Here is a 24132-nt window from a genome sequence, read left to right on the forward strand (position 1 = left end):
GTTTGGCCAGGCGGGCTCTAGATGATGAAGGGATTACTGTACAGGAATTTCTTAGGCTCAGAACCCCGGAGTTTAAGGGGGAGAAGATGAAGATCCTTAGAGATTTTTGGAGGAGACTGAAAAGATGATACGGAGACTATACGGAGACTGCCCTGTTCTGATGCAAGAGCTATAGAACTTGTAGGGCTTACAATGAAGGAAGATGCCTGGGACTGGTACCAGAGACAAGCAGAGGACAGATTGTACAGTAGGAATCCTCCAACCTGGGAAGAGTTCAGGCAAGCAGTGATGGATGAGTTTTTGTCTCCGGCTGAGAGGCAAAATCGGGCTCTTCAGTTTGAGAGGCCGAAGCAGATGCCCGAAATGAGCGTATCTGAGTACGCTCGTGAGTTCACTAGATTGGGGAAGTATGCTCCTTACATCATCCCCACTGAAGCTGCCAGGATAGAAAGATTCAGGCGGGGTCTGATTTTTCCACTTTATAATGCAGTACTGGCAGTAGAGGTCCCCACCTTGTCTAGGCTGATAGATAAAGCAAAACAGTGGGAGACCAGAAACAAAAAGAAAAGAGCTGAAAGAGAACAGAGGAAAATGAGTGTGGGGAAGGAGCAAAGCAGTAGAGGTAGATCTGAGGGAGTAGATCTCCCGGAGGGCCCGGCGGAGCAGTCTGTACACTCAGCTCCACCTGCCCCACGTAAGAGGAAATGGAGGGAAAGAGGTCAATCACAAGATACTTTTCTACCATCAGTACCTCGTCCTCCAGTCACTATGGCCAGAACTGAATCTAGGTTCCAATCATGGCCAGTATGTGGCATATGTGGGAAGCAGCACCCTGGCAGATGCAGAATGGGTCAGGGAGTGTGCTACAGATGTGGACAGCCGGGTCATTTTGCCAGAGAATGCCCACAGGGTGCCACCCAGCAGTTGGTGCCTTTGGCATCCTACCCTTCTGTGCAGATGGACAGGCCTAGTAGTAGGGGGCCTGTAGGCAGAGGCAGAGGTCAGACACCAGCGTCATAGCAGAGTGCTGGACCATCTCAGCCATCAGCTCCAGTAGGCAGAGGGCAAGGAAGGGTGTTCACGGTAAATCCACAGGAGGCACAGGCATCGAATGCAGCTGTGACAGGTATGCTCCTCATTGATAAGATTGAAGCTAGAGTGTTATTTGATTCTGGAGCTACCCATTCATTTGTGTCCCATTATTTTGCTAAAAAGTTAGCTAAGGATAAGATATTAATGCATATTCCCTTAGCTATTAGTACACCTGTAGGGGATAGTATAGAAGCGAAGTATGTGTATCCTACCTATGTGGTAGAGATAGAAGATAAAACACTCCCAATTTATTTGATTTTCAATACCACACCGAGCAGAATATGAAGAACAGATACACTCACCCCTTTGAGTAATCAGGTAATTCACTCTTTTAAATTCGAGGACGAATTTTATATAAGGAGGGGAGGATGTAATAACCCCAAAATTTTTTCTTTTTATAAAAAGGGATAGAATAGTCCTTTAAAATTGATATAAGGGGTAAAATTGGAAGGAATCAAAAGATAATGGCATAGCTGTAGATGCGTTAAAGTGGTAAGGGTAAAATTAGAAAGGAATCAAAAGTTAATGGCATAACAGTAAATATATTGAAGTGTTAGAGGCAAAATGGGAATTTAATAATATTAAAAAAAGGGTGAATAGTATCTTGATGTGACATAAATCATGGGTTTGAGCTGGCTCACGGGAGTGAAACAGAGAGGAGAGGGGGAGGGTTCTCAGACGACAACAGAGAGGAAAAAAAAAGAAGAAGTGGAAAGGAAAGGAAGAAAGAAAGAGGAAGAAAAAGAAGAAAAGGGAAAGGAAGAAGATTCCGGTTGCGTTGCCAGCTGAAGGGAAAAACGTAGATCTCCTTTTCCTCTACGCAAGAACCTCGATTTCTAAAAAAAAAAGGTAAATATCCATCCTTATCTAGTCTTTTGATGATATTAGGCTATAAAAAGGGTGGATGTAGTCTAGAGGGGTCAGATAAGGGTTGTAGAGGTGGTTAAAAGAGGAAGAATCGGATTTCGACAAATTTTTCCGGCACTACGAAAAAACTATGTCGAAGTTCCAACTTCGGTGAATTATTTTGGAGGTCAATCGGCCTCCGATGGGGATGCATGTTACATTTTGGAAACCCCAATGAGTGTAGAACATTGGGTATAAATTTCATAAAATTTGGAGTTTGGAAAGTGGACCAAAACCGGAATGAAATAACCCGCTGTCGGTCCGGGTTACTGTTCATCCGAGTGGAAAATAAGAAATTTCATGCCATAATAGGGTATTAAGCCTAGATTAGGCTAAGGGAGACCTTGTACTCGTGCAAGGGAGTCCCTAATACACATAAATGATGAGTTAATTAATAGAAAAAGAAAAAGAGAAAGAAAAGAAAAGATTTAGGAAACGGGGGAGTTGAATCAATTAAAGTTCCCTATATTATAATTGGCACGTAGATTATAGCCCTTGATACAAAACTAAATATATTGTAAATGCATGTATCAGTTGGGCAAGAAGCTAGGGAACAAGAGGAAGAAATTCTCCACTGCCAGCTGTAGATTTTTGGAGGCGTATCAGGGCTGTGCCAGATTGCCAGGTGAGTGGGAGTTTGTACTTTGCACCATGAGTACATTCCTTATTCATTTTCATGAATGTTGCCAAGTGTGACTTGATTCCACCTGAGCTTATTGATTGATATTGTGGTAGATTCCTCTATATTTTGTTCTCCATGCTTGATTATTCTGTACATGCATTTGAGGGAACATTGAGAGGAATTATGAGGGGCAGATGAGTAATTAAATAGGTTCCAAATTGTGAAATAACTTCTTTTGTAAATTGATTTCATTTCCTCCATTTCAAAGACTTGTGGAGCCCTTCTCATGGTATATTGAGTTGCATTGCACACCCTTGACCCCTCACTCCCAACCCTGATGTTAGTTTATGATTGGGTCGGAGTCGAGTGAGTGGTAGTCTTGATCATACTCCTTTTTAGTAGAGTATTGGAAGAGTGCATTATGGCATTTATGCATGGCTTGGCAGTATCTGCAGGACACCTATAGTCGATGGGGGTTGAACATCGGCCTGTGTACACATAGTAGCCTTCTGGGTGGGCGGAGCCCAGTCCCTTCCTAGGGGGGACACGGTCCTAGGCGTAGGATCGGCCAGTCCTACGATTTATATTCTGCTTGCCGCCGGACATAGTAAGACCCCGCGAGGTGCAGTATGGCTTTCCGCGGATATAGAATTCCCGCGATGTGCCGTTTAGTATATAGATGTGAGATGGATTTCTGTTCTGAATACTGGCCAGCATTTACATTATCAATATGGTGTCTTATCCTGCATATGCATGTGATAGTGGGGAGTTGTTGCTGGTTCGCCTGGGGCGTAAAGCCCACCTCCCGACAGCTGTCTAGTGATGATTTCGCATATTGACACCCTGATTTACATATTGGTGTGGTGTCATATTCTATGTATGCATATGGCAGTAGGGAGTTACTGTGGTTCGCCTGGGGCGTAAGACCCACCTCCTGATAGCTATTTATCAATGATTCAGCATATTGACACCTGATTTGTATGTTCCAGCATTATGATCTGTTGAGCATATTCATGAGTAGCATATATGTTTACTTGATTATTCCATATATGCTTCAGATGAGTTGTTATTGATTGTGGTGATATTGATGATTTACTCCATATTCTCTATATTGAGATCATGTTCATCTTGTTATTGATCTTAAGATTTCATCTCGAGCCATGATTATATTCTGTCTCATGTGCATAGTACTCTCTACTCCACTCACTGAGTATTCATATACTCACTCCCCAGTTTGGTGTTTTTGATTGCAGGGCAGGTATTGTATAGAGGGGAGCAGGGTTAGAGGTTGCCTGCTAGCTGTGCCGCTCCATAGTATAGTATAATGTAGATAGAGGTTTATACCTTTTGGTGTATTATAAACCTTCTATTGTATATAGTGCATAGTTACAGTCATAGATCCTGTTGTGGATTTGGGTTGACCATGGATGGATTGGAAAGTAGGTATATATATATGTGTGCAGATCAGTTGTGTGCCTGTGATAATATATTACTATATATTGTCCAGGTTTATTATGTGACAGATTATGTGATTGCTGCTCTGACAGGTAGTGTTGTTGTATGTATTGAGATAATCCTGACAGGTCACCATAGGAAAGGTGATCATTTTGTGCATGCATCATGCCAATTTTTTTTCAGAATTTATGGATGATTGATAGGTAGTAGGGTTCTACATGGTGGCTGGTGGCCTTATGCCTACCCGCACCCTAGGACCGTCGCGGCGGCCCGCCGGGAACGGGGCGGGGGTCGTGACATTTTCAATAGGGTTCTCTAAGGCACCTCCTGCTGCAAATACTACTCTGTACATAAACCTTAAACCAGGTGGTATCCTGATGCAGCACAAGTGCGGGGAAAGAGGAGAAGGAGGAAGAACAAGAAAGGGAGAAGGAAGAAGAGGTTATATAGACGCAGGAAGAAGCGAAGGGGAGGAGGAGGAAGAAGAAGAACAAGAAGGAGGCTAGGATTTTTTCATTCCATCATCAGTTGCCTCATACATGAGAGAGGTGGTCTTTATATAGACCTTACATATTGACCCATTATATAAACCCAATTGACCAGTCTAATAACAAAATAACGGACCAAATTGACTTGACTAAAACAAAAACAAATAATGCAATAAACAAAAATGACTCGGACTCAAATGGACCCAATCCGGGTCTGACTCAATCCAGGGGCTCAGGATCATCTGGATGAAGGGCTCTGATGTCCCCATCAACTCCTCCTGGATGAGAAAAACTCGACCCCGTCGAGTACAGGTCTGGCCGGCTATTATACTGCTCCAGAAGATCGGGGTCAACGCGCTGCAGCTGGGCTCTGGAAATCCACGTCACGTTAGACTTTGGTCGACCTTTCCACCGAACAAGGTAACGTTGGTAACCACCGTTCCTGGTTGAAATAACCTGCTCATCCAATATATGTTATATTTGTTCTCTGCGTGCATGAAATTTGGGAAGTGGTGGCTCAACAGCAGGTAATAGGTCAGGGTGTCCAACATGGGCAGGTATATAAAGGGGTCAGAAGGCATTAATATTGTCTTTTTGTATGGGACTAAATCTTCAATATTAAATATCGTACTAATCCCATAGTCATCAGGAAGATCCACAACATATGTATTCGAACTGATTTTCTTTAAGATTTTGAACGGTTCCGCACTACAAGTTTGCAATTTCTTAAATGTTTACGAAGAAAGTCGTTCAAGCCTAATTCTCATCATGACGTAATCTTTTTCACTTAACTCTTTATAACGTCTGTGTAAATCAGCAAGGGATTTATATTTTAAGTTATTAAAGTGACTACAATTGCTGATTTCTTGATGCAATGAATGTGGATGTAATGCAATTGATTGTGCAGACTCAAAGACTCTATACTGATGAGACATGAAAAATAGGTCTACGGGTTGTCTAGGTTTGTAATCATGCACCACTTCGAATAGATTCATGCATATGGACTTATTAACTAAACTATTATATGCAAACTCAACTGTTGGTAATATTAAATCCCAGATTCTAGCATATGCATTCGGGTTGAGCCTATGTTGTGGAAGGTTGGGCAAAGATGCCCCGAGAACTAGATCAATTGCGTGTTGGATATCACGCATCGGAGGAAGGGCATCCAGAAGATCATCAGGGACTACAAAATGAAACTCCTCTAGAAGGGAAACTACTACAGAAGAATGTTCAAGGTTGGACTCCGTCTGGGTATCTTTAGCTACAAGTGCCAACTCAAGTGACTGGCTCTTAATATCTTTCACTACCCTTCGACAGTAGTGATGTGAAGTGGCTTGATTGTACTTAGATCAATAGTCTCCCTTTGGGAATCATTTTGGACAAAATCTAATTATGTAGGTTCGTCTTCAAAGTCTTCTTCATAGTCTTCTATATTTGGTTCATAGATTTCTTCGACATATTCGACCTCTTGGCTCCTAACTTCTGGTTCAGTAATCAGGTAGGTCCTAATGGAACATTGGGATGCTATGTGGTCGAATTGTTGACACCTTGAGCATTGGGTTTGGTGCCCAAGAAAATGGGAAAGGATTACAGGTGGTGCAACCAAACGATTTTAGGTTGGGCTGCAATAGGGGTTGGCGGTGTAGGGGTCCTAGAATTTTGCATGAGCTCACGGATCTCTTGTTTGAATTCCTTGTATCCAGCCCGCATGGCAGCGATCTGGTCTATGAGAGACCTCAAAATGTCGGAATTCATGGTAGCTACAGGGGTTTTAGGTTGATTAAAATAGTACTCCCTATCACTACAGGTTCGCATGCAATGATGATACTAGGTGATGATGTGAAATGCAATGTCACTAATGAAACCCTAATAAATATGATGTACGACCAAATTTGATGCAGGACAACCTACTAATGCAATCTATTATGATTTCAAAGATCAGCAAGTTTTAACAAGAATAACTTAAAGTTTAAATGTTACTGATTTTTACTTCGGTTATTCAGAATTAAGGATTAAGATTATTCAATTTAAGAAATTAGATTGCAATCAAGTAGTACAGTTGTTCTGATCCTAAAGTAATCTGATCGAAGAATACCGAGAAATGTCCAATTGCTAGGGTGTGCTAATTTAATATCTAGATTAAAAGGCGAATAGGATGGGTTTGAAAGTAGGGTTTCTATGTTCTGAATTTGGACAGCAAAAGTAAGTTTTTAAAATGTGGCTATCATGCAAGAGAACTAGAACATAATTAAATGAACAAGCCCAAGAAAAGTGAAAACCTATCACCTGTCGTGAATAGAGCTGATCAAAACCCGGGCCGGGCCGGGCTCGGGCCGGGCTCTACAGCAGAAATTAGGCTCGATGGCTATGCCCAGACCCGGCCCGGCCCGGCCCGACTGTCGGGCTTAAATTTTTGTCCAGGCCCGACCCGACCTTATAAATCTGGTCCCAGGCCCGACCCGACAGGCCCGATTTTTTTTTTTTTTTTGGAATCTAGAAATAGGCCAAAATGGCCTAACAGCTTAATGGGCTCTCAAAAACTGGATGTATTTTTCTATCTTTATTTTGTTTCTCCAATGGTTAATTGGTTAATGTTAACCATATAAGTAGCCTATTTCAAATAGATAGTGTTGGTGGTGGTTTCAAACTTTGTAATTTGGATATATCTACAAATATTAAAAAAGAAAAAAATTGCATCTTCAAGCCAATAGAAAGAAAATAAAATGTATGAAACAACACTATTGTCCAACTGAGAATTACAACCCAACAATAAAAACTACAAACTTAGACAATTACATATTTAGACAAAATTCAAATTACATTGTCCCATTAACATTATAACAAACATGCATCTTTGTGCATTCAAATTTCAAAAGTAAATGTAATCATAATTCTTGAAGCCACTTCCATAATAGAAAACTGTAGAAGAACATCCTTGCATCTTCTAACTCTCAAAACCTACAAACATAAAATTAAAATATTAGCAATTGTTAATGATTGAACATGAATAATTATTAGAGTTATTAATAGAATATCTAAATGACCGAACCATGTAATCCCTCTTCCATCTCTTCCTCGTCATCTTCATCCTCACTAGATTCTTCCATGTTACGGGGAAGACTCGTAACCACCTCGGCAGTCGGCAGTCGGCACCTCCCTCTCCCCCCCCCCCACCTCAAAACCCGGTCCGATGGGAAGCTCCGAAGTCCCCACCTCCCTCCCTCTCCGAGTTCCGACTCGGAACTTCCGAGCTCTCCCGCTCCCCCCCCACCTCTCCCTCTCCGAGTTCCGACTCGGAACTTCCGAGCTCTCCCGCTCCCCCCCCACCTCTCCCTCTCTGAGTTCCGACTCGGAAGATCCGGGCATCCAGGCTTGACTATGAAGGATTTGGGCAAAATTCATCCGGGATCAAAGAGGAGGAGGAGGAGAAAAAGCTTACCGGTGACTCGGTGACCGGAGCCGCGGAGGTTGCCGTCCGGGGGAGAAGGACGCGAAGAGCTGCCGGTCGGTCGTTGAAGAGGCGACGACACCGAGAGCAGCGGCGGCTACAGGGAAACCGGCAGCAACCGGCTACAGGGGCGGCTATCAGGAAAGGGGGGGCGGCGGCTCTCAGCGAGGGAAGGGGGGGCGGCGGCTCTCGGCGAAGGAAGGGGGGGCGCCGGCTCTCAGCGAAGGAAGGGGGGGCGCCGGCTCTCAAGTCTCACCTCTCAGCGAGGGAGGGGGGGGTGGCGGCAGCTCTCAGCGAGGGAAGGGGGGCGGCGACTCTCAGCGAGGGAAGGGGTGGCGGCGGCTCTCAGCGACGGAAAGGGGGGGTGGGGGGGTTTGCGGGGGGGGTGGGGGGTGGGGGGGGTCGCGGCGGCTCTCAGCGAGGGGAGGGGGAGGGTTTAGGTCCTTTAGGATTTAGTTTTAGTTTTAGGGTTTCTTTTTTTTAAAAAAATATTATCAGTATTTTATAGTCGGGCCGGGCCGAATCGGGCTTTTTTTAAAGTGTCCAGGCCTGGCCCGATTTTTTTGGTCGGGCCGTTTTTCCTGCCCAGGCCCGACCAACGGGCCCTTTTTCAATGCCCAAGCCCGAAAAATTTCGGGCCGGGCCGGGCGGGCTGGGCGGGCCAGAAGGCCCGTGATCACCTCTAGTCGTGAAGTAGTCGACCAGAATCGTGTGCTCATGGACTAGGGCGACGATCGGTGCACGGCGAGTCGGCTCGTCGGATGGCGCGAATCTGGCCGAATCATAGCAACTCGGTGGACCTGATATCAGCAACTTGGGGGCCTGATCAAAGAAATTCGGTGGTGGGACTGAAAATGGGCCTCAGGGGCGCATCTCGGACCTGATAGGAGTGACTGGCAGGAGGGCCCTCTTGGACCAATGGATCGGCAGGGGTTCTGGTGTGTTGTTCGGACCTGGCCCGAAGGCTAATGAGGAGAGAGGGGTGCTCTGGTGTGATATGGTAGTGAAGGAAGGGTGTCTCGGTTGAGTTACGGCCGAGAGGAGGGGGGAAATAATAGGGAGATTGGGACCGACGGCTGACGGAGAAAGAGGAGGCGGTGCGGTAGAGCAGCAGCAGCGGCGGTGATGGAGGCCGCGAGAGCGGCGGAGATGGCTCGAACTCCGGCGGGGAGGTGCCCGAAACGGGTCGGCAGTGGGCCTCGGGTGTCTGTCAGAGTGGCGAAGATCCGGGTGGCGGGGACGGTCGACGACGGCTCGGATGTGGTATCTGGGAAGAAGGTGGCAGCGGCTCGGTGCGGTAGCTTCGACGATGAGGAGGCTTAGCGGCGCGGAGGTGGAGACGAGGCACGGGCGGCGCGGCGCTGCGATTGGCCACGGGGAAGGAGGCGCACGGTTTGGCGGCGCTGCGGTGACGGTGAGGCCGTGCTACGCGGGCGGTGGCGACGGCGAAGGCAGGGCGGAGCGCGGCGGAAGGGGCAGTGGAGGGCGGCGGCAAGGAAGAGGAGGCGGCGATGATAGGTAAGGGTTTTTTTTTCCCTTTTTTTCCCTTTTTTTTTTCTCTCTCTCTTTTTTTTAAAAAAAACTCAGACCGTTAAGATTCGGGATAACGGGTTTGACCCGATCCAATACCCTTTACAGACCCGTCACGTGCGGGTCACGTGAAACTTTTTTTTTTTTGAAGTGGAACCGGGCTAACGGGTTGTGGGTTAACGGGCTCGGTACTTACCCGTTAGGGCTTTCTTCAACCTCCCTATGGCTACGGGAGGACGTGCCGATAATCGTGGCGGCGGCTGCGGGCGGACGGAGGGTGCGGCAGCGGCTACAGTCTTGCGGCAACCGACCGCGGGGCTCCACGGCGGCGGTCCCCTCTGTGGACACGAGCAGGCAGCCAGTTTCAGGCTTCCGCGGGCGGCAACAGGGTGCCCGATGGTGGCGGAGCGCTCGGGGCACGCGGCGACACTTTAGAGGAGGCGGCGCTCGGCCTGGCGGTGGCACAATGCAGCGGCGGTGGAGCGTGGGAGTGGTGGCCGCGGGCTTGGCGGCCGGCGGGACGGGGCCGATGAACAGGGGTTTTCCCCTATTTTTGTCTTTGATGAGAACCGAGAGGGAGGGAGGGACCTTCTCTCTTTTTTTTTTCTTTTTTTTTTGTGATCTTCTGGTGAGCACCGAGGGGAAGAGACAGGGATGATGTTTCGGGTGGGATTTTGGTGGGGTGAATGAGTAAGGACGGTGGACCGTGGGAGGTTGAGGGAGAGAACCTGGATCGTGGCTTGAGCAACAGGGGCAAAGCCGGGGCTCTGATATCAAGTTGATGCAGCACAAGTGCGGGGAAAGAGGAGAAGAAGGAAGAACAAGAAAGAGAGAAGGAAGAAGAGGTTATAGAGACGCAGGAAGAAGAGAAGGGGAGAAGGAGGAAGAAGAAGAACAAGAAGGATGCTAGGGTTTTTTCATTCCATCATCAGTTGCCTCATACATGAGAGGGGTGGTCTTTATATAGACCTTACATATTGACCCAATTACATAAACCCAATTGACCAGTCTAATAACAAAATAATGGACCAAATTGACTTGACTAAAACAAAACAAATAATGCAATAAAAGAAAATAACTCGGACTCAAATGGACCTAATCCGGGTCTGACTCAATCCGGGGGCTCAGGATCATCTGGATGAAGAGATCTGATGTCCCCATCACATCCTGCCTCCCTTACCATCAAAAAGAAGTGTTTCGATAGAGGATGAGAGCTGGTCGACATGCTCTTTGAACTTGAAGGTGTTGGCTTGCTGCAGCAAATCCTCATTCACAGCCATGATTGTCACTTTCTACCTTCGCACTATACAACCACACAGTGACTGAGCCCGTAGAGCCTAGCGTGCAGGTCGAAGTGAGAAGCGCTGCTAGCTTTTTGGGACATTTCATTCCATAATGAGCCCTGAAAATCCGAGCTATTCGGTTGATGACTGCACAAATCTTGTTCCCCGAGACCTCATTTCCTGGGAGCAATGCTACCCCAACTGGGTGGATATCTAATTACATGTTCGTGGAATCCATCATCGACAGCTCCAACACCGCGAGGGATGTGGCGTTGCTCCAGAGAAGGGGATAGCCACTGACAATTGGACAATGTTCGTGGATCATCGATCGTGGCCTGGGTGATGACACTGGCATTGCATCCCTCTTCAATGCACTGGGCAACCGTGTGGTGTTTGGATACGAAGGCTATTAATTACCTTGAGGTACCTTGAGGGAGTGTATCAGGGTGCGAACGCCTTCTGTGAGTCGAGATGGCTCAGGTGGCATGCAAAGCTTGTGCATGGCTATTTTAGCAATCCATGGGCGATCATGTCGTTGATGACGGCTGTTCTTCTCTTAAAACTTAACATTATCCAAAAGGCTTACTTTGTTATAAGAAACTACCAATCATAAGCAGCCAAGCTCTAGCAGACCACCTGAAGACAGAGGCACTAGTGTTCCAGGATTCCTCCATGGGCTAGCACTAGCGACTCGCGTTGCTTGCGGAGCTCGACTGCTTGGTCGCCCCCCCCCCCCCCCCCCCCCATTGACCCTCCTTCCCCTCTCCCAGCAACACTGGCTGAAGTTGATAGCCGAGTAAACTAGAAAATCAAGGAGAATACGAAAAAAAAAAAGAAGATACAATTGGAGAAAACAAAGAATTTTTTTAACCAGCTCATCTTATGTTTTTCAAAAAAAATAAAAATTTAATAAAAGTAGGATCTAATTTTTTTTTATTATTATTGATGAATAATAAACTGAGATACATAACTTTTTATAGTAGCAATGTTCGCCTTTCCAGAAAAGTTCAAACAAAACTTAATTTCTTAAAATCGGCATGACCAGTGAATATAAGCATGAAATAGCTAAAATTCTACCAAAAAAAAAAAAGAATGATACCCAAACAAAATCTTTCCCAAATTTTTTTTTTTTTTTGAAATCTAAATAATGAAATTTAGACTGACTGCATGATGCACTGTACTTTTTGATGGATAGTACAACATCATGAAGCTTAAAAAATTACTCAGATTTAAAATAACCGAACCCCGCCCAACCTTATTCATAATAGCCAAAATATTCCAGATCAAATATAATGGTCCTTCAAGATCAAAAGGACAATCCAATATATTAAAGTATTGCCCGCCAGAGTCGATACCTTTTAAAGGATCATTTGTGAAATAGAATCCAGATGATCTTTTACTTTAATCCTAGTTTGGCTCCAAAATATTATGTTTTTATTTATACTACAGCATATCAAAAAAATTTGACCAGGTTTATAGGTGAAAATTGGCCTATTTGGCATTGATGTTAGCCCAACATGATGCCTGGCAGAAAAAAGGAACGTCGTTCATGTGGCCATTTGGAACCGGCCCAACACCCTGTGATGTAAATTTGCGTCAAGATGCCAACAAACAGTTTCCAAGGGCGTTCCCTTTCCAAACCCTTCAGATTCTGATATGTCGGGTCCATGATAAACTTGTATAGGACTACGAATAGATTTCAAATTTTGGCAACCAACAGACCGCATCCAAAAACCTGAAAGATTATCATATTCCAGCTGTTGGATATTCCAACTGCAGGAAAACATAGCACTTTTGTATCATATATAGAAAATATAAAGCACGATTAAATATGAAACTATCATTAGTATAAATGAAAGTGAACTGCTTGCACTGCTTTTGTCTAGTTGAGAACTTTCTGTTTATCTCGTGTCACCTCTTGCCCACAAGATAGAGTCCAGTAGCAATGGCAACCCCGGTCACTGCCACACCTAAAGATGCTAAGATTTTCATCCGAGAAAGACCTGCACCTTTGGCAGGAACTTCCAATAGATGCTTTACCTGCAACATACAAGACAGAAGAAAATTAAGACATATGAGGCATATGAGAATAAACACCTTCTGTAATTACGGTTATAGCAGATAATCTCATCTATATTCATTAATTACTTCGCTATCAGAACTCTGTCTGGGTGCCCTAGGCATGACATTTGGTATCACAGGATCAAATGTGGCCTGGTCAGAGTAGAATAAGAGGAAGAGTTTATTGGATGATTGTTTTCCTTTTTGTTCCAACAAGCATAGTGGCTAGACATATCCACCTTGGATATGAGTAAATGTCAACTACCAGCATGAGATATTCCACAAGCAGGTTCAAGCACTCTTTCTGTATACTTTTTAAGCAACCTTGTTTAGCTGCAACGAATTTCATTATTATACTCTTTTTTTCCCAAGATAGATGGCAGCCTGAGCGGTAAATCTTATCTTCCATATACTTGTGTCAAAATTATTACCAGCATAATCCACAGAACAAGTGAGTTCACATTCTTTCTGTAATCTCTTTTTTTAAAAAAATCGCTTTTTGACGTGTTTAATTTCCATGCAGACAATGCCTAATGATGAGGTTACTGATTCATGAGAGATGTCAACCAATTGTTGGCTATTTCAGACATTTTCAGGAGAAAAAAAAGCACAGGAACTACAGAAGGTCAATTCTAGTTGCAAACACAACATCCTAGAACAGAATATCTAATAGAGTAGAAAACGTACCTTTTGCTACAGGATTACCACTACTTGGGGATAATACATTTCCAGTGACAATCTTTAAGGACTTTTAGTAATTTCGCAATGCTTTCTAAAAAATAAAATTATCAAACTAAAATACTGCTAATATGCATAATGCTCAAAATGTGATTTCATTATAGTTTTCACAAATCTTGACACAGCAATCAGAATGCTCCAGTCTCGACCTACATTTCATGAATAGCTAGAAACTTTGGTCACAATATCATTCTAGGAATATTATGAATCAAATTCACATAAAGTTCAGGACATACAATATGAAAAAGATTCTAACCTCAATAGGCTGCTTCCAGTGCTTCTTTATTCCCGACAAATGCCCTTTGCCAACAACTGCAACTACTGAAGAATGTTCTCTGGCAACCTTTAACAATGTAGATGACATATACCTGGAAAGGCAATTCTAAAAAGGCTAAATACAATATAAAACAGAAGGTATATGTATTTCTACATTAAGCAGACCCCAAAAATATATAATGGATTGTAACAAGCACAAATGTGAACTTGAGATAGAGTCAGTTGTCTACAGTACGTGTTACTGACAACTACATAAACTATTCCCAGTAATTTTATCCTCCATACTCTGGATGGTTGCTATAAATCCTCTTTCAAGATTGTATTGCAGCTGGAAATTGCACTAGAGGGCATCTTTTTGGTTGGTTTACATGGTCGTATAAATTCAACAGTAAAATAGTAAATTAAAACATGTGGTTGCAGTGCATCCTGAATCAAAATAGATGTCAGACATAGCCGGCTCCAAACTTGCTCATACCAAATTGGATTTTTAGCCTCCGCTATCCCTTCAAACTTCCCGCCATTCACTGTCAAAACTTTCCGGTTCATTGCATGGGAAAATAAATTCCAACAGATGTCTTGCAGGAGTTTGGTGCATGCCTTGCTTTGTTCTATATTCTAAGCAGATAAAAGGATCATTCCAAGATAATAATTTTAAAGGACATTTGAATTGGTAATAGCAAAACTTATACCACTATCAAGTAAATGCACCACCACTGTCCACACCATCCAATCTAATTTCCAGACCAAGCCATAGCAGCAGGAAACTTCTGTTTCTAGTGGCATACCTGCTTTGAATCTCTTCGGAAACTCATCCCAGCACCCACTTCCCAAGTGCTCTCTTATTAATTTTCACAGGACCCGCATCAAGTGACTATAGATCGAATCATTCATAATTCCCAAGGCCATTGGGGTCTGCTAAGATGACACTTGGATGCTCCTCCCTGCAGTCATCTCTCACACAACCTCCAATCAGATTTATTTATATCAAGCCATCCATGTAACATACCTTCCTCATCATTTCGAGATTCACAGAGATCTTCCATCTCTGCCATGTCTTGTCTAACTGCAACTCAACTACATTGAGGTGGATTAATCAAGTTGACTCACAATTGACTCGAATCCAGCAAAACATCAGAGTATGGAGGAAGAGGGGGCCATCTATTTGTTGATATTGAATGAGAAGGGAAGGGATGCAGTTTGGAAGAGATAGTACAGCACAATTGGATAAAGGTCCCTATGGATGGCGACTAGAAAGAAGGGTTTATGGGAAGTTTAATATAAAACACATACAAACATGTCTTTAACAAGTAGAATGCTCAACATACCATCCATTTTATGTTACACGAGTTACTCCTATAATTATTGATTTTCAATATAATGTGGTTATTCTAGATTTTTCAGTTAGTAACTTAGAAACCATGTATCAATTATCTGCAATGGAGAAAAGAAGGACGAGATGTTGCTTCAGCTATCACCATAACAATTAATAGCTATATCAGGGAAAACAATATAAAGCATTACAAAAGGTTCTAATTTAAGAAACTGCACCCACCAGTAAGGCTGAAAACAGATCAGATACGGATCGGATATTGATATATCCATATTTTTCAACAAATACGGATATGAATATTAAACAGATATCAAAATTAATATCCATATTTATTTTAAACGGATACGGATACGAATTGGATATTAAACATATCTATATTTGTTATAAACGGATACAGATACGAATCGAATATTAAACATATCCATATTTTCTTATCCAAATACAAATATAAATCAGATACTTTTTCGAATATTAATCAAATTTGAGCAAAATTCAATGATGAAAACTAGCAATAAAGACTTGATCATAAAGAAAAGATTCAATTAAAAAAATATAATTTTAACGAGCATTTATCAATAACAAAAACCAACAATTTTATAAAGGATATACTTTTAGATACTGCTCAAGATTGCTCATCACTGAAGCAGACAGGATCTATGGCTCCTCTAAGGTATCTCACGACTGTAGCTGATTGCAGTTGCTAGGTGGAAACTAGAAAATGGACGGAACCTTTGAAAGCCTAGTTGCTTGAAGACGACAGAGGAAAGAGGGACGAAACAGACAAACAAGAGGTTTGAGCCTTTCAGGCATGCGGGGTGATTCGAAAAATTTTATTCGAATAGGATATTTCGTATTTGAGTTACTATCTTAAGTGACGGTCATCCGATATCTGAATTTTCTTTTAATTTAGGTTTGGTTAATCACTTAAGAAGTTCTCTGGTTTAACTTAACTTCAACTTCTTCTTTTCACTTACTGTTTTTAAACGGATATCCGGATCTGAATCCGAATCTGGAAAAATCATGTGTATCCGTATCCATATTCGTATTCGGAAAATTTTTGAAATGAATATTCGAATCCGTATCCGGATCCGATCGGACCAAAAAAATAAGATCAAAATCTGATCCGAATCGGATACAGAAACGGATACGGTCGGATATAACCCGACCCATTTTCAGCCCTACCCACCAGTCTACATAATAGAAAAAAATGGAAGTTATGTATCAAAGCATGCATAAGAAGGAAAAGAGTAAACTAACATATCACGTTCATGTAGAAGTGTCTCCATCAAAGTGGGGAATGCCTTGCTCATCTCTTGAATCACAAGAGTTAGCATGTCAACATCATCCATTTCCTTCAACTGAAATAGGTACAGCCAAGTCATAATCATACCATGGAGCAAAAAGAAAATTCGAAGACCATTTCAAAATTTGGGCATGAATTAGTTATAGAACTACACAAGGAACCATGCAATCATTCAAAACTATTTATAACTTCGCTACATATGCATGTGGTATACAAAGATCAGTGATTGTTGTGTTTTTATCTCTATAATAACTAAAGAAAAACAAGGTAGAATAAATCAAAAAAGAATAAAGGGCACCCTAAAGTAATATACACATCATAGAAAAAAGCTCTAAAGCATGGTATATCATACAAAATTCATTTCCACGAACTAGAAAGATATGAGTATTGTGTTAAGCAGCCCAAAGAAATGATTAGTTAAACACAAATAAAAAAGAAAAAAATATCTGATTGTGATATATGATTCAAGTAAAGGTCAAGTCTCGCCTAGTGTTGAATATAAAGATTAATGGCAAGATGTAATGCGCATGCGGGAGAGGCTGACCAAGGAGCTTCTGCACATGGTTCAAGTTGGAGAAAACTTGGATTCACATTTTGATGTCACATGTTAGGGTTGGGTAAGGTTCTATGGCTGACTCCAATACAGAGCACCGAATTTTTATTTGGTCCACTAGCTCATTCCATATCATAGTTTCCCTCTGTGAATAAATGAAACAGCTAGCTTTAAATAGAAAGATCGATAAAACAAACACTAGAGTACTGTTCAGATATGTATACATGAGGCCTGCCTTGGCTAATGCTTAAAAACAAGATCTTTAACGAATATCTTAATGCTTTTCACAAGGTCATATAATTGAAGTCGTACACCTTGAACTTGAGATGCTCAAGTGACTATCTGAGGTGAAAGCAAATGCCTTGCACCTTCTTTTGTGTTTCTCATGAGATCTATGTATGCCTGGCAGCTTCTTCTCATAGTTAGGTTAGTGTTTTGTACATCTGTTGCCGCCTTGCCGGTGTTGAATATCCTTTCATGCTGGTGCATGCCTAGAATCAGCACATTGTACAATATGCAAAATCATGCTGGTCTCCATCTAGCACAAATTTAGTATGCAACATTCTATTTACTTGCAATAAATACAACAGAAAGTAACTTTTCTACTTCAAGTATTTCTTATAAAATCATATTCCATCAAAATTTGTATTGAAAAATAAAGGCAAGCTGATAAACTATAGATTGCATAGATGACTGCATGCTTATCTCATTTTCAGGTGATAGCATAGTGCAATGCAACATAACCTATGATTTTAAACACAGCTAAAATGCATGATATAAAGAAATCACAGCAGATCTTTAAAATTTAAGATAGCAAAATTATAGGACAACTTACCATTTTATTGAGATCTTCAGGGTCTGGTAAAAAGATTGCTTGAAAGAGTATATAGTACAGAAATTTTGCTCGATGCCATAATGTCATTTTGCCCCAAGTTCTCCTCAAGGTGATCTATCAAAAAGAAGAATGCACGATTAGATTAAGCATCATGAAATCTTGCATTGCTTGATGGATGCATGGTAGGAACAACTACAACTCATTTAACATTGTCTGATGTTAACTTCTTGGAGCATGGAACTAAGATGGACTTGTAGCCAAGCTCCAGTCATAAAACATTGACAATCCATGCCAACTGAATTCTTATATAGGAATGGATTATGAAATCCAAGACTACAAGAGCATTTTGTCATCTGTGACTCCCTCTAGACACCACATATAAAATCAATGGTGAGCCAATCATAGTAACTAGACCAAGCAGAATTATAGTAGCTAGAAACTTGTTCCAAACCAAAAAGTATCCAAGCAACCTACTATAGAAATATATGTACAACAGAAGTTTAGTTGATTAGAAGTGAGGAAAAAAATGACCAAAAGCACATAGGAGTAAGACTACTTTGGTACAACCAATTAGTGGCTGATGTTTTGCAGATAATTAAGCATCTAGTACAAGCATTCCAGACACCAACAGTGGGTGGAATTTTGAACTGGCTGACACTTGGGTGAAGAAAAAAAATGTCAATTCCTCAACATTTCAGCTTTGACTTTTTCAACAAGTGTAACAGGGGGAAAAAAGAACATACAGGTCAAGTAAGATATTCGAAACCAGTATGAGATACAAATCAAAACAGTCCTGGCAAAGTAGTTTCACAAATAAATTTCTTTAGGGCCTGTTTGGTTTACAAGTTTAGTAAAACAGGTTTACAAAAAAATAATAATAATAATAACTAGGTTTTACAAAAATGGTTGTTTAGTTATTTTCCATAAAATATGTTTTGTCAAAATTGACAAGCCATAAAACCTGAAAGTGAGATTTGTGAAAAACAAGTCTCCCCTTTTTCATAAAACCATTTTTTTGCAGAGATCATGTTTTGTGATTATCTGTTTTAGAAAGACAAACAGGCATCCAAACAGCCCCTTAGAAATGCAACAAATTCAACCTAGACAAGACACAGATAACTAGTCAAAACAATATAAGAAATTTGTGTCATACATGGACAGGACCTGTTTTGCAGAATCATGTATAATGATTATCTGTTTTATAGAAACAAATAGGCATCCAAACAGCTCCATAGAGATGCAACAAATTCAACTACTCAAAACAAAGATAGCTAGATAAACAATGTAAGAAAATTGAATCATACATGGACAGGACGATCACCCAATATAACCTTGGCTCCATAACTCATTGCTTCTTCAAATGCCACTCGGAACTCAGAACCAGGGAAAACCTCGAGTTTATCAGCAACCTATTAAAAACAACCAGACAATATGAACTCCCAAGGTACCACAAAAGCTAATAATTGAGACTGCAGAAGTAAGAAAATAAGAGCATGCCTTGGCAAGAAACCAGCTGTAGAGAATTCCGAAAGTATTCATCTTCTTTTTCTTCCACATGTCAATCATTTCACTCAAAGTAGGAACCTGATAGAATAACAAGTAAAAAAATAAAATATGAAACTTAGGTACTCAGAGATGTGGTATTTGAATCACAGTGGAGATTTAGAAATATAAAAACTAGAAAAATCAGTGATACTGTAAATGTCATCTACAAATATAGTAGAATTATCTTGCTTATGCTATTAAGATTCAAGAGCAGCAACGGTTTTGCTAGTTATGTGTTTCTTACATAACTGGATATGTACAACACACCTCATCAAAAAATATGCTAAAGCTAGTAATAATCATTCCTAAGATAAAGTCTTGTTTGCATTAAAAAAAAGAAAGAAAAATATATCAGGCCCCATACCAAGTCTTTATTGGATTATTATGCAATATGTTTATTTAACCAATAAATAAACCAACAAAAGCAGAGAATAAAGCTTCTACAAGTACTTTTTTTTTGGGGAGCTTTTTCAGTTTAGACATAAGTCAGAATATGCTGTCAAAATTCTTGCAAGGGGTAGAGTAAGATCAGCATAGTTTCATGTCTCTTAACATTCAAGGAAATCCTCATGCTCTATTTAATCAAAGTATGAAATTACTTTGTTTGATCATTTGCAGGAAATATCACTTCAACAATAGTAACAATTCTTGAATCAGCATAGGGGAGATTTCTTAACATCCATAATTTACCAAACAACTATTTCATAAATTAATTGATACTATATCATCCCGAACCATATAAGCATTCAATACTATAGTTCCACCGGAGATATGTTCACACCAAATCAGGTAGTTGTGTTTCAACTCTGTTCTTTATTATTCATGGAAGATCATAGCTCATAATCCTCAATATGTATTGTTAGGTCCCGTTAATTAACATCAGATTCATGTAGTTGAGTATTTGTGTAGCTAGCTTATCAATTTTGTAGCTCCTAAAGCTCATAATGTGATAACAATTTTCCATGAGTCTCTAGAACTCACTGATGAACAACATACATTCATGATTTTGTTTCATCTAGCCTAGTCAATTTTCTTATAGACAATTACTACTAATGTATCCAAATTTTAAAAAAAAAAAAAAAAAATTGCAGTACTTCTTTGTACTTTTTTTGATTTCTTGAATGGCTCCTCGTCTACAGGTCTGCTGCAGAAAATATCCACTTAATTATTGAATTTACAAAAAACTGACCCTTCTTTGTTGAAAAAACAGTCCTTTTTTTCAAATTTCACTAGACCATCACACCCCTGCCATTATTAGTATTTGTACAAACATTTTTAGGCGCACTGACCTGTAATATGAGAGCATCTATTATGTTCGCAAATGTGTGTTTACTTTATTTTATCTTTGATAAGGTCCATAAAAAGTGATGAACATGTCTGCTTTATGGATTGCCGGGTTAACAAAGTTTTTAAAACCATATTGGCAAAATGCAACAGCATTATTGATGAAGGAAACAGTATACATTCAACAGATTCTTGGTAAGTTTCACCCAAATAGATGGGGTAAGGCTTACTTCCACCCCTCATGTGAAGTAAAAATTGTTTATCTTCTTAGGCTATCGTGTATATTTTCATTATAATCTAAAATAATGAAGTCGTGAACAATTAATCAAGAGATGCTTCTAGAGTAGTGAATGCTGAAACCAAAAATGAAATAAAAAATACTATGGAAAAAATAGCAACACCCTCTACAGCATGAATATTGCATCGCAATTGAATCTTTAGATCAATGGCAGACAATTAGTTCTACCATATAAACAGAAAAATAATATTGAATCATATGCTTTTAACTTCAATAGGGTCAAGACCTCTATCGGTTCTACAATGGATATAGGAGAGCATTAACATGATCAATGAATCAAAATATTAAAAAATACGAATGAAAATAAAGATACTTGGACATAACAATAGACAACTTTAAGATTAGCTGCCAAGAAAACACCCCCCATCATGTATCAAAGGCCAGATGCTTCTGGACAACTCTGAAAGGACAGTCTAAAGAATACTGTTAGGCTTTGATTTTAAACATTCCTAACAAATTTTGACAAATAAAAAATATCATAAAATTTTGATGAAGGTGTAAAAAGATTGCTAGACATAAATATCATGTCAGTAAAGCTGATTTTTCCCATAAATGAAATATGTGTACATCTGTTATATCTGTAGAAAAGAAAATGCTTTGACCCCCTTTACAGTTTCATGTTTGAAGGTGTTCTGCATTTCATCCAGGCTGTATGCAATTTAGTTTATTCATAGTTACATCTTGTACATCAATTCCACAGAAACTAATAACTATCAGTAGTAACAATTTGATTAAAAGAAATAAGTTTCAAGTATTCACAGAAATTGAAGAAACAATGGCTCCTAGTGACAATGTTAAAGAAAGAAATCACAGAAAGGGTGTTCATACCTGAAGATTTTGGGGGGTCAAGATGGCAACACGGTTCGAACACAACTCCAAGAAAACAACCTGCACTCAAAAAAAAAGAATCAAGAAATGCATGTTTCTTGTTCGGCAAACTTGAACTTTTTGCAGGTAAAAGAGAACATTCTAACGCAGGCAGCTAACCTGCTAAATGATCCATCAATCAATCAAGTGGTTGGTGAGTTTCAATAGAGAAGCACCTGTGGTTTCAAGTAACTGATGACGGCCTGAACTTCCTTGCATGATTCCTGCATTGTCATAGATAAAAATTAAATATAACTCCCTTTGCACGTCAAACACTACATAAAAGTCTCATAACCTACAATCTTGTCAATGATGATAAAATTTATCCAGATAAATTGGTGAATTACAATCAAGTGAATTCCAAGATTAAGAATCCTAACATTATTGGTGAAATACAATAAAGTGAAATCATAAATCAAGAACCCTGGAATGTATTATTGGTGAATTACAGTGAAAGAAAATCACAAATCATAAATCCAGTGTTATTGGTGAAATACAGTTAAGTGAAATCAGAAATAAAGAACCCAGTGTTATTGATGAAATACAGAAACAAGAACCCAGCATTACTGGTGAATTACAGCTAAGTGAAATCCCAAATCACGAAGCCAGTGTTACTGGCCACCGGTGGTAAAGCAAAATTACAAATCAAGAAATCAGCATTTTTGGAGAATTATAGTCAAGCAAAATCCATAATCGAGAACCCAACATTATTGTGATTCAAGTCAGGTGCAGTTAAATGAAATCTCAAATCAAAAACTCTAATTTTATTTTCTAGCATCCATATCCACGGAACACAAGGGAAAAAGAAAATTATAACAAACCGAAATCATTGATTGAAGCTTGGATAGCAAAGTTTTGATATCAAAAATTATATCTTATCAATGAATAAGGCACATTACAGCAAAAAAAAAATGAAAATTGAAATACCACCGCTGACGGCAAAATCTACTAGAAAACTCAGCACATTGAACATAAGAATCAAGAACACTAATTGATGCCGTGACAGCCTAAATAATTCCGTCAAGAGAGAGAGAAAAAAGAAGCAAACCAGGATCAATGAATTCAGCTCAGTTCTTTTGCTTATAGGAGAGGGGAAAAAAGAAAAGAAGAAAAGAATTCAGGACGATTCCCAATGTTTCAAGACAGTCTTTTTCTTTGCAAACGGTTACCAAAGTTTAGAAAATTTACGGTATCAGATCAGATAACCTGAGAAACGTGAGCGGTTCCAACCAAGTACACGTCGCAGGTGCCTCCTTCGGCCGAGGACTCGCACTCTAAGATCGCGACGCCCTTCGACAACTCCTCCGGAAGAACCCTCTTCCGCTCCTCTTCCCCATCCACATAATCCAGGTCAGGACCTCCCAGCCCTCCAAGAACCTCATCATCGGCGGCAACCGAAGCACGAGCCTTCTCCTCGATAGAACTCCACGCCGGAGCCTCAGGGAGCTCGGAATCCGCGCGAATGTTAGGGTTAGGGTTCGGCGCCGCCTCTTCGGCCGCCACCACCGCCACAGGGGGATCGGCGCTGGAGACGTGGACGTAGTCCTCGGTAGCGGCGGCGGCGGAGGAATCGGATCCCGACGAGTAGTCTCCGGCGCGATCCATCGTCTGAGGGAGAGGGCGGTCCCGGCGGCCGGGATGGGAGGGTACGAGGGAAGAGACGAGACGCTTAGAAAAGAGAGAAGTCCTGGGGGTATATGACGGGCTTTGGATGGTTGGGCCGAGAGGAACGTCGGCGAAACACCGGATGGGTCGTCGATGCCGACGGCGTGGGAATGTTGGTGGGATAATAAGGAGACGTGACTCGGGCAAGCTGACCAGGCGAGTCGAGCGAATCATGCGTTCACGCTCTTGGTGATCGCTGGCCTGCATTTCTTGGGCCTAATAAAGCTACATCACGAGATGGTTAGAACCACCTGTGCAGCACACCATACTAGATATAGCTGACAAAAAATGTTCAAAGGTTCGTCAAGGCTCGTGGTGGAGAGAATCCAAGCTCAAGCGGCAGAAATTAGTCATATTTTCTTCTCGGAAGGACCTTTGACAGCTCAGAATATCTGGAGCTCCCATTCTGTCTTGGCAGCTTCTCGTACGGTGTTTTTCACTTATGAGCCCCCACCTCCTATCTTCCTCAAGGTCAATTTTAGGTCGGTACTGGATGGAGAAACAAAGGGTGGAGCGGGATTCGTTATTAGAGACCCGAACTCTAGGGTTG

At 41.2% G+C, this 24132-nt stretch overlaps 1 protein-coding gene across 3 annotated transcripts; it reads right to left on the minus strand.

Annotated features, from left to right (window-relative positions):
- Positions 1-12531: 12531 nt before the first annotated feature.
- On the minus strand, positions 12532-23820 carry LOC103717701 (uncharacterized). Of its 3 annotated transcripts, XM_039125917.3 has the most exons (9): positions 23124-23820; positions 22094-22141; positions 21879-21938; positions 19421-19507; positions 19228-19332; positions 17924-18037; positions 16490-16590; positions 13883-13994; positions 12532-12867 (listed from the first exon to the last, which is right to left on the minus strand). In XM_039125917.3, the coding sequence occupies exons 1-9, from the start codon at positions 23787-23789 to the stop codon at positions 12739-12741; spliced, it is 1422 nt and encodes a 473-aa protein (XP_038981845.3). In that variant the 5' UTR covers positions 23790-23820; the 3' UTR covers positions 12532-12738. The 3 variants fall into 3 exon arrangements, with proteins under 3 accessions (XP_038981845.3, XP_038981847.3, XP_038981846.3); XM_039125919.3 differs by lacking the exon at positions 16490-16590 and having other exon boundaries at positions 23124-23813; XM_039125918.3 differs by lacking the exon at positions 19421-19507 and having other exon boundaries at positions 23124-23811.
- Positions 23821-24132: the final 312 nt, after the last annotated feature.

This window comes from Phoenix dactylifera, chromosome 1 (assembly GCF_051530095.1).
Source record: "Phoenix dactylifera cultivar Ajwa chromosome 1, Ajwa_hap1_PhDact_Kaust_v1.1, whole genome shotgun sequence".
NCBI lineage: Eukaryota > Viridiplantae > Streptophyta > Magnoliopsida > Arecales > Arecaceae > Phoenix > Phoenix dactylifera.

Excerpts from the sequence above, each read along its gene's own strand:
- LOC103717701 (XM_039125917.3), bottom strand. The coding sequence starts at position 23,789 with ATGCAGGCCAGCGATCACCAAGAGCGTGAACGCATGATTCGCTCGACT. Across the intron at positions 19,508-21,878 it reads TGACCCCCCAAAATCTTCAG|GTTCCTACTTTGAGTGAAAT; the intron begins GTATGAACACCC and ends TTATTCTATCAG. Across the intron at positions 12,868-13,882 it reads ACTGGAAGCAGCCTATTGAG|GTAAAGCATCTATTGGAAGT; the intron begins GTTAGAATCTTT and ends TGTATGTTGCAG.